The sequence below is a fragment of the Echinops telfairi genome, unplaced genomic scaffold (genome assembly GCF_000313985.2).
Source record: "Echinops telfairi isolate 266 unplaced genomic scaffold, ASM31398v2 ScPeMD7_60;HRSCAF=208, whole genome shotgun sequence".
Taxonomy (NCBI): Eukaryota; Metazoa; Chordata; class Mammalia; order Afrosoricida; family Tenrecidae; genus Echinops; species Echinops telfairi.
The window spans coordinates 39,824,443-39,834,277 of NW_022103958.1; the positions used below are offsets into that span (position 1 = coordinate 39,824,443).

A 9,835-nucleotide genomic window follows, 5' to 3' on the forward strand; every position below is an offset into this window, starting at 1 on the left:
TGGTCCTTCGCCCTCCTATCAGGCTCTTCTAGACCAAATGGAGGGACCCCACTTGCCAAGGTAAAATACAGCCACCCAAACTTTGCACCAGCCTCTGCACTTTGCACTTGCACTAACACAAATATACACTTTGGAATGAAATTCTTTGGTTTTAAGGATGAACCGGTAACATTCAGCTTTACAAGATAGAGCCAAATTATTTTCTCAGATGTTGGGACAACTTTCACTCCCATTAACACTAAATTGAACAGCCGCTGCCCTTGTTATTGACCCTTGTCAAACATCCTGGTGTCAGATGTTATGTTTTGATACTTTAAAATAGATTTCCATCATGGTTGTATTTGCATGGTCCTAATTACAAAGCAGGAGCCCGGTGGTGCTGTGAGCTGAGTGTCGGACTGATAACTGCAAGGGCAGCGGTTCAAACCCCATAGTCGCGCCAAGGGAGAAAGATGAGGGTGTCCACCACAGGGCCGCCATCAGTCAGAACCCGACAAAGGCCTGGGTTGGGTTAATTACGAACGAGTGTCTTCCCCTATGTTTCCTCAGTGGTCTTCTGTAACATGTCTACTTACATCATTTCTCTGTTCTTACACTCAGTCTCTATTCATTTATTGACCCGTGAGGATTTGTGTATATATTCTAGAATAACCAATCTCTGTTGGTTGTAGTGATTGCAAATGTTTTTTCATCATTAACGACTTACCTTTCCATTTCCCTTAGGTAACTATGGACAACTAACTTGAGGAGGGAAATTGCTCTTTTTAACTTTCCAAGTTTCATTTTTCATATCAAAGTCTTTGATCTATATGGAATTGATTTTGGGGGGTATGGTGTGAGAGGGGGCTTGATTTCATTTTATCCTGTACAGAGAACTGATTGTCCCAGAAACACTTATTTCCCAGTGATGTAGAATGCAACTGCCGGCCTATATCATCTTTATATATGTGGCATTTTGCTCGGATCCTTTGGTGTCTTTCAGCGACCGATTCAAGTTGGTTCCACAAATCATGCACATGCACACACACACACACTCACATATCTGGTCAGACTTGCTTCTAAGGCAGCTTATGTTTTGGATGCTAAGGTGACACCTTCGTCATGTCGCTGTCTAACTGAATGTTGGTATACCCCACTGCCATCAAGTTGTTTGCAACTCATCCGGCCCTGCCTAGGGTTTCTGAGGCTCTAAATCATCACAGGAGCAGAGAGCCTCATCTTTCGGCCAAGGAGTGACTGGCAGGTTTGAACCGCTAAACTTGAAGTTTGGCAATCCAACTGTTACCTGACCATTCCAGGTGAATGTATAATGACTGGCTTATCCATGCTCTCTTCTATCAATGCCACGTGTCCCTGCACACCCTTGGCGTGTGTTCTGAATCGCAAGGCCTGAAAGTCTTCTAACTGCCCAACTCATTCCTTTAACTAGTCAGGGAGACAATGCCAAGAAGTCGGATAGGGCCCCACCGTGTGGTGACTATACATTGACTGCCTGCCTTGCCCGTCACGTCACACCGTGGGACTTGGGGGCAGGGCAGCTGGTGCTGCCTTGCTGATGCCCCTGCTGTGTGCTGTGCTGTGAGTGTTAACCTGCCTTGTCCGACACTAAGGAGTTCATTGTTTATTTAGAAAATTGTGGAAAAACCAACCCAACCTCCTCGCGTGCTTATAAGTCCACTTGGGGGTCTTGCTACACCTAGCTGTGCGCTACAATTCTGGAGTTCTGCCTCGACAGCATTGGACTACGTGATTAAAAACAAGCAAACTAACAAATAAACAAAACCATTCTGTATTTCCAGACGCTTCCACAAGATGAGCAGTTTGAAGCCACAGCAGCTTCGAGGAAGACAGATGGGCTTTCTACTCCTGTAAAGAGTTTCAGTCTCGGAGACTCAAAGAGGCCGTTCTACCTGGTCCTATATGGTCACTATGAGTCACCATGGACTTGCTGGCAGTGACTTTGGTAGGATCACAGAAGGATCTCCACCACCCCCCTCCTCTGCTGACCTTTGAAAGCACAGCGACTTCTCAAGAGAATTTCACCGTGAGCTCACTGATTTTCAGTACGCTTCCAGAACAAGTAATCGTGGAAGGTGCCTAAAAGCGATCTATTCCCTAGAATCCCCTCCCACGTGATGATCCATTCCCTAAAATCCCCTCCCACGTGATGACCCATTCCCTAGAATCCCCTCCCACGTGATGGCCGATTGTCAGGGAGGCACGCCTCCAAACCACAGGGTTGGCACTCATGGTTTCTGTGCCGGGAACTTGGCAGTGCTTTACTAACACGGCTGTAGACCTTATCTCATCTTAGCTCCAGGAGGCTGGTGTTATTAGCTCCATCTTCCAAAATGAAAAAACTTTGGCAGCGAGGAAATAATTGTCCTATGACAGTAGCATGGGGAATCCAAACTCTGATGTGCCCGAGTCTCATAGCTCTGTTCTTCCTGGGACTTTTCACGGTTACATTCTCCAGCACCTGACTCTGCCTTCTCCCCGCAGCGGCAATCAAGAGAAAAAACACAGAGTACAAGTGGATCTGCTCCCCTCTTCCTGAGCGGGTTTCCACTGGACTTTCTCCTGCTATAACGTGTGCTCCTGGCGCCACCTGCTGGCAGCCTCGCACATCCTGCGTTCTCTTTGTAAACCTCTTTGGTGAGTTCACGGCAAACCAAACTCACTGTCACCGCGCAATTCTGACTCAATACTGGGCTTTCGAGGCTGCGAGTCTTTACAGGCGCAGGCAGCCCAGTCTTTCTCCCAGGGAACTGAATAATGCCTAACTGGCGGTCCACCAAAGCTCCCTTCCAGAGGGCTGCGAGCTGAGAAATCTTCCCCAAGGAGGGTAAAGTGATCAGGGAGGATGAATTCCCACCCACCTCTCCCAGGGGCAAAGCCTTACTCCTTCCTAGCTGCTCATAGCTGCCTCTGATCTCAACTGTCTGAAAATATTGAAAGGCCACAGCACCATCTGACTGAGGGCCAATTCCGTTATTAGAGCATCTACGTGCAAATGGTCCTCTCTTGCCAAAGTGGAATGGTCACCTGACACTGGTCACCACCTTGACAGCCTGCAAACCTCTGGGTGACAGACTCCAAGACTAAGTGGCTGGCAAAGCCAGTGATGTGCTCCTCAGATGAGATGGGGATGCAGAACAAATCAGGCCACCTTATGCGGGCAGGTAGGAGCAGGTGGCGAGGCTGTCCCCTTTGTCAAAGGCACCCATCCATACTATACGCCCCCCCCCCCTACACACACACACTGCAGAACATAACGATGTGTCATCCCAGTGGCCTGCCGGAGCCTTGTTTTCCTTTGTTTCCATTTCCTTGACAGAGTGGTGGTGGGGTGGGGGAACCCTCCCTGGGGGGCGGTGGAGCTTTTCTCTAACTGTTGGGGAGAAAAGAAAGCAGGGATTGTGGCCGTGACAATTAGGAGCTCATCAAAGCCTCATTTTGCTCATCAGCCATCTTTGCCCTTCGTCCTGCGCCCCCGCCTGCTCCTCCCATTCAATGCCTCCCTAATGAATAACTCGGGGAACAAAAGGCGCTTTCAGCCTGGCTCCCATCATTATTGGAGGAGACTTGTAGAACTGTCACAGACTACTCCCGTTTTCAGGCCTGCCACTAAATTTGGTTATTCACAACCTTTATAGCTCAATATTATTGCCTAACTGTGATCATTTTCTAATTATCCTAATAAGACCTATTAAATAATTCCCATTAAATCCCTGAACTGGCGCAGCCCAGGCCAGCTCAAATACAACTTAACCTAATAAACATTGGCCATTCATTAAGCAACAGGGCAATCTTTTCAAAGGAGCTGAATTGGATATTAAATGGCAAGGGAATATTATTATTATTGCACAAATGTTATTACAAGTTCAAGTGTATTAATTCTGATGCTTGGTTTGCAGACCTCCCTTTTGCTTCCCTTTGGGGCCAGTCTTCATGACTGGACTCTTTCCGTCCCCAGCCCCGTGTTTATCTGCATCTGTCACCCACACAAGACAGTCCAGGAGAACAAGGCCCATAAACTTAGCGGAGGAATTAAATTACCAAGGAGAGAAAGAGAATGAATGGAATCCATCTTCTGCCTGGGCTGGCCCACCTTTGAAAACACCACGAGTCGGCTAGGTTTCCTGAGCTGAAAACTCAAAATATCCTTCTTTTACGTTTGGGAAGGAGGGAGGGAGGTTTTCAGAGGATGCCTCTTACAAAAAATGCGATCTGTATCATTTAAAACGCAAGCAGTAAAGATTAGAGAGCCACTTGTTCCAAAGTGGAAGTGTGTGTTTTAAAAGTCTTCTGGGAAATAATATTAGGCGGCAGTTATGAAATGTCTCCGGTGGGATAAATCCTCTGGTAGACACTTGGCCCAACAGTATTGCTTGCTCTCAAAACAGCCTGGTCATGTGGGGACAGCAACCTTTATTCGACAGGTAAGAAATCTGGGCCCAGAGAGGGTGAGTGATTCCCTCAGCACTGCACAGCCTAACTGCAGCCGAATGAAATCTGAACACAGGGCCCTTGAATACCTACATTCCTCCTTCCCCCACTATGCCAAGGTAAGCAGTTCGAAACCACCAGCTGCTCCTTGGGAGACCGATGAGGCCCCCTATAAAGACTGACCACCTCAGAAACCCACAGGGGCAGTTCTGCCCGGTTCTAGAGGATGGCGATAAGTCATCTGGATGGGCCTCTGAGCCAAATAAATGGACTTTTCAAGTAATGTCTGTCCTAGCCTTTCACTGTTGAACAAGTAGCATGTCGCCCACATTATGGCACACAGAACTAGAGACGCAGCCTCCCGCTGTCCCCTCCCAACAACCTCCTGCTGTCCCCTCCCAACAACCTCCCGCTGTCCCCTCCCAACAACCTCCCGCTGTCCCCTCCCAACAACCTCCCGCTGTCCCCTCCCAATAACCTCCCGCTGTCCCCTCCCAATAACCTCCAAGGGCCCCTCCTCTGGCCACACTGCCACTGAGGGGGTTCCCCCAAAAATGTAGATTTCTCTAAGTTGCTCCTCACCTTAAAACCCTCCGCCAGCTCCAAATCTGTGAAGTCACTTCATGTCCCCGACCCCCAGCTGGCCTAGGCGGGGGCTAGGCCTTCACCACACACTGTCCAGGGCCTCTTGCTCCCCCCCGCGGCTCAGCTGACACCAGGCAGCTTCAAAAAGTGCGTGGACAAAATGGAAGGACGGCGTCATGGAATTTCTCCAGGAACTTCTTGTTGCCCTTTCATATGTCACCGCCTCTGGGAAGCTAGTGGACGTCCCTCCCTCCTGCACATTCAACTGCAAACCGGCTCCCCTCACAGCACGCATCACACTGCGATGTGGTTTAAGTTCGTACAGGTCTGTATGCACCACAGGTCTCTAAGCTTTTCAAAAGCTGAAGCTGGGTGGCATGCCTTGTGACAGACCCAGCACATGTCTTAAGGCCCAACACATCGCAGGTCTCTGTCACAAGAGTTCTGTTAGGCTCCAAGAGCATGGGGCTATGCGGGAGGTGGCTGGGGTGGTTCGGTGTCACTGGGTCAGTTCTGGCCCTCAGTGACTATCGCATGCACAACAGAATCAAACACTGTCCGGCCCCGTGCCATCCTGGACCAGTGCCCACGTACTGCGCTGCCTCATGCTAGGCTATGTGCTCCTTAAGACATTGCTTATTCCTTTCTTCTTAACTCGTACAAGAAGGCTCTAGGGTAGCCAATAAAACAACCCTGTTCAGATGAGAGAATCAAAGGTCAGGGAGGTTTATAAGGTCAGGTGGCTTGGACTTGGATTCTACATCTGGGTGTTAAGTCACTAGGAACACAGCTTGAATGTCCAGGAATTTCTGCTGAATTTGTCTTAACCTCTGGGTTGCAAAGAACATTTACAGAAGAGAGGACGGTAGATCAGAAACTCAGTTCCGTGGTTCACCGCTGCCCCGGCAGTTTCAGATCGGACCACAGGCTGGATTTAAAGTCTGAAGCAGCTGTGGACAGAGTAGCCAGGCCCACACTGACAGATCTAGCATGGATCTGGGACAAGGTCTCAGTCTTTTACCTAACTGGTTCCCAAATCAATCCAAGCCTGTGGCTGTCAACTAGCCATGACCCTGGAGGACAGGACAGAAATGTCCCCGCAGAATGTCTTAGGCTGGCATCCCGAGGGCAGCAGACAGCCACATCTTTCACAAGCCACCCACCTTTCCAGTTAGCCCAAGCACTTAGCCATGGTGCCACCAGGGCTCTGGGATGTTGCCATCCGCCAGCCTCCCACGGGCTCTGGTGTGTACCTGCTTCTCCTCTGAGCGCTTTCTCCAGCCTCACACCCTGGATCTCGAAGGCCCTCTGCCACTCCTCCGCCTCCTCCAGCTGCCTCTGAATGGCCTGCAATGCCAGGAATGCCAACATGTCACATGGGAAATCTTAACGGGCAGTCCCAGGAGGGGGTCACTCTGCCACGTACCCACCACAGCTCAACTGGCGGCTTAACCTGGCAAGGCCCTCTGAGGGACCCAACAGCCAGATCTTGACATTTTCCGTAAGGATGAGAATGCAAACCAGGAACTTTGAGGGTATGTTCGATCCACGGCCCAGGGAGAAGTTGAACCAGGCCCCACTGATGAGGCCAACTGTACAGCCAGCCTATGGTGGGGCTCCAGGCCAGGGGAGCAATGCTTGGGGTTTCTGCACCAAGGGGCTTCTAGGCTCCTGGGAGGCCATGGCCTTGAACCATGGTCACAATGGAACAACACGAGCTGTAGCCACTGCATAGAATGGGAGCCCAGCCACCCTGTTTTCCCGAGAAGAACCATTAGCTTGCTTCTAAGATGTTAGGAGCAGGGGGTCCAGGGGCCCCGCCTGGCCTTGATGTTCCATTCTTAGACTGGCCTGCTCCCACCCACAGCTGCAAATTGCACCTCTGCTTTTGCTGCGCCACCGGGCTGATGCCCAGGGATCCTTTCCTGTGGGAGGGTACGGTGGCTTTGTTACTAGCAGGTTATTAAGACAAGGTCCACACCACTTAGTCCATTAAGACACAACCCCACACTTGCCTTAATTAAGGCACTCAATTAAGGGTCATGGCTGGGTTTGTGTCATATGTTTCATGTTCCCACCAGCTACTTCTCTCTTGTGGAGACTAGTGAAGAAAATGAGAGGTGTGTGTGCTGGGTCCCTCTTACATAAATGTCAATCTCCATTTTTTTGGCTTTGTGACACCAGGCTGCACACCTCTGGACACACTAAGTTTGTACCAGGTACTTGCCTGGTCATGCAGAACGCACGTGTGCTTCCTCCTTTACCTCCACTCTGCTCTGCCGCCCTCCCCCTTCCTACACCTCCCCTTAATTCACTTCTGATGGTTCCCAAGCGGACTAGGACCCGAACAGCCACCTGGCTCCTCTGGTCCTAGCTTAGGGTGTTTAAAACCCAAAATGGAATCCAAAACAGATGGGAATTCCATCGAAATGACTTGTGATTTCAGGCCCTCGTGTTCTCTCTTTCTGTCTCTAGCTCGCTCATCATTACATCCCTCTCAATTCATCTCTTTCTGCCGTGGTGCAGAAGTTCTAAAGGAAAGAACACGCTGGAGTGGTTTTGTCATGGATTGCTGTGCAGTTAGGACTGTGTGGACATTCTTCAGGAACAGGATGAACATCGTTGCAAAGACTCATGGGGCCGTGGTGCAGTCCCACCGATTAGGACTCAAAAGACCACCTGTGTTCTTCTCCGATTACAGCCCGCTGTCTGCATGGAAAAGACCCGGCTGGGAAATCGCCGACTTTGCCGATCTGTGTCATAAAGACTTGTCTTGTTCTTAGAAGGAAAAGTTGAAGTGATTCATGGAAACCCGTTAGGGGAGACTGGGAGTGGACAGAGGTGGGGCTCTGGGATTTTCGTGTTAGGCAGCGGTGAAGAGGGTCACTGCTGGGTCAGTTTCCAGGTGAAGGAGAAAGGAAGTCGGATTAAATGACTCCCAGCTTGTCCGAAACCAAGGGCGGGATCACATGGCCAGAGAAAGGGAAGAACTAGAGGCAGGGGACAAGGTATGTGTTGGGTTAATACAGAAGTCACTCTTAGTCTTTATGTCACACAACCCAACTGTTGTTCAAGACTCAGTTGACGTTCTTCGGGGAGATGGAGCTTGCTCGCAAGATCTCTACTGTCTATACAGGAATGTTGGCTACTCCTGTTTCCAACCAGTCATGGCACGGAGACTACCTCTCATACACATTCATTCAGCATCGACCTGAAGGGAATGGGAGGCAGGTGTGTGTCCACAGAAGAAACAGTGAGGGCCATTGCTCTGCAGCAGCCAGGGCGCCAAAGGATTCCCAAGGCCACTGCCCTGGTTCTTGTCCCAGGCTCCCTGTGCGGGAGACGGAACGGTGGCTGGGAGCAGGCCAGCTCAATCCTTGGGCCCAGAGTCCCACCAGAGCTGTACAAAGGCCTTCAGAATGACCACCATCTGGCCCATCAGAGAAGTTTGACTGACATTTTCCTAGTCCCTCTCCCCTGATACAATACAGACGTGGCAAAACCCTTTCTGACCTCAGTGTCCAGGGGTCCCAAACCCCAGGTCCACTGACAGGCCTTGAGTTTGTTTTCTGACCTGAGCTTTGTGAAGTCTCTTCAATTCTTCTTGCTTAACCAGTTGCTTTGTTTCTGTCTCCAGTTTCCTCCTTCTTCTAATCGTCTTCCTCTCCTACAAAAATCAAGAGAGAACAGAACAAAAATGTGTCCGAGGAGAATGAGGTTGGAATTTATGAAACACTGCCAGGTCCTCCTGTAATCTCCAATCAGTGGTGACCAGCCACCACCATCACTTCTAGAGAAGTTAACCCAACAGAACCTCCATTGACGATGGAAATCTTCAATGTGGATTCTGTGTGGACATGAAGAAGATACTAGGCACATGGAATGGGTTTGGGGGGTGTAGTGGGTTACATGTTGGGCTGCTAACTACAAGGTCAGCAGTTCAAAGCCACCAGCCATTCCAAGGGAGATTCTGCTCTCGTAAAGATTTACAGCCTCCAAAACCCTAGGGAGCAGTCAGTCACAGCCTGTCCTCCGGGTGCAGGGCGGTCTCCTCTCATAAAGCGCTATAGAAACCCATGGGACAGCTCTGCCCTGCCCTGCAGGGTCTCTGTGCATCCGCGGACTCGATGGCAGGGAGGCAGGACCACTGAGTCTAAATCTATTTGATGGCAGGAGGTTTAGACACCTGTGGTTATTGGGCACTCGGAAAAAAGCACATGTGAATAAGAGATAGAGTCTTAAATTTTATCTCATTTTAACGAATTCAAATAGCCACCTGTGACAATGTGCTACTATATTGGAAAGTATAAGAGACTCAGGCGGCCTAGTGTCTTGTGGCTAGCTATATGGCAATGTAGAACTAGTAGGAGCTAGTACATCTGTGAGGGGTGCCTAGTGGGTGTGTAGCCAAGAATGCCTATACAGAGAACTGGCTTGATTCAGTTGGAGGAAGGGATACGCTATGACACACCATGAAGTCCAGGGATGACAGGACACACACACACACACACACACACAGAGGAAGGGATACGCTATGACACACCATGAAGTCCAGGGATGACAGGACACACACACACACACACATGACATACCATGAAGTCCAGGGATGACAGGACACACACACACACACACACACACACACACACAGGAAGGGATACGCTATGACATACCATGAAGTCCAGGGATGACAGGACACACACACACACACACACACACACACGCACACAGAGGAAGGGATACGCTATGACACACCATGAAGTCCAGGGATGACAGGACACACACACACACACACACACACACA

At 50.0% G+C, this 9,835-nt stretch overlaps 1 protein-coding gene across 1 annotated transcript in view; it reads right to left on the reverse strand.

Moving 5' to 3' along the window:
* Positions 1–9,835, reverse strand: part of MICAL2 (microtubule associated monooxygenase, calponin and LIM domain containing 2) — a 235,169-nt gene that overhangs the window by 16,796 nt on the left and 208,538 nt on the right. The window contains exons 33-34 of the mRNA XM_045290948.1: positions 8,609–8,701; positions 6,288–6,381 (exon numbers count right to left, since the gene is read on the reverse strand). Of these exons, the coding sequence (XP_045146883.1) occupies positions 6,288–6,381; positions 8,609–8,701 (187 nt within the window). The remainder of the gene's footprint in view (positions 1–6,287; positions 6,382–8,608; positions 8,702–9,835) is intronic.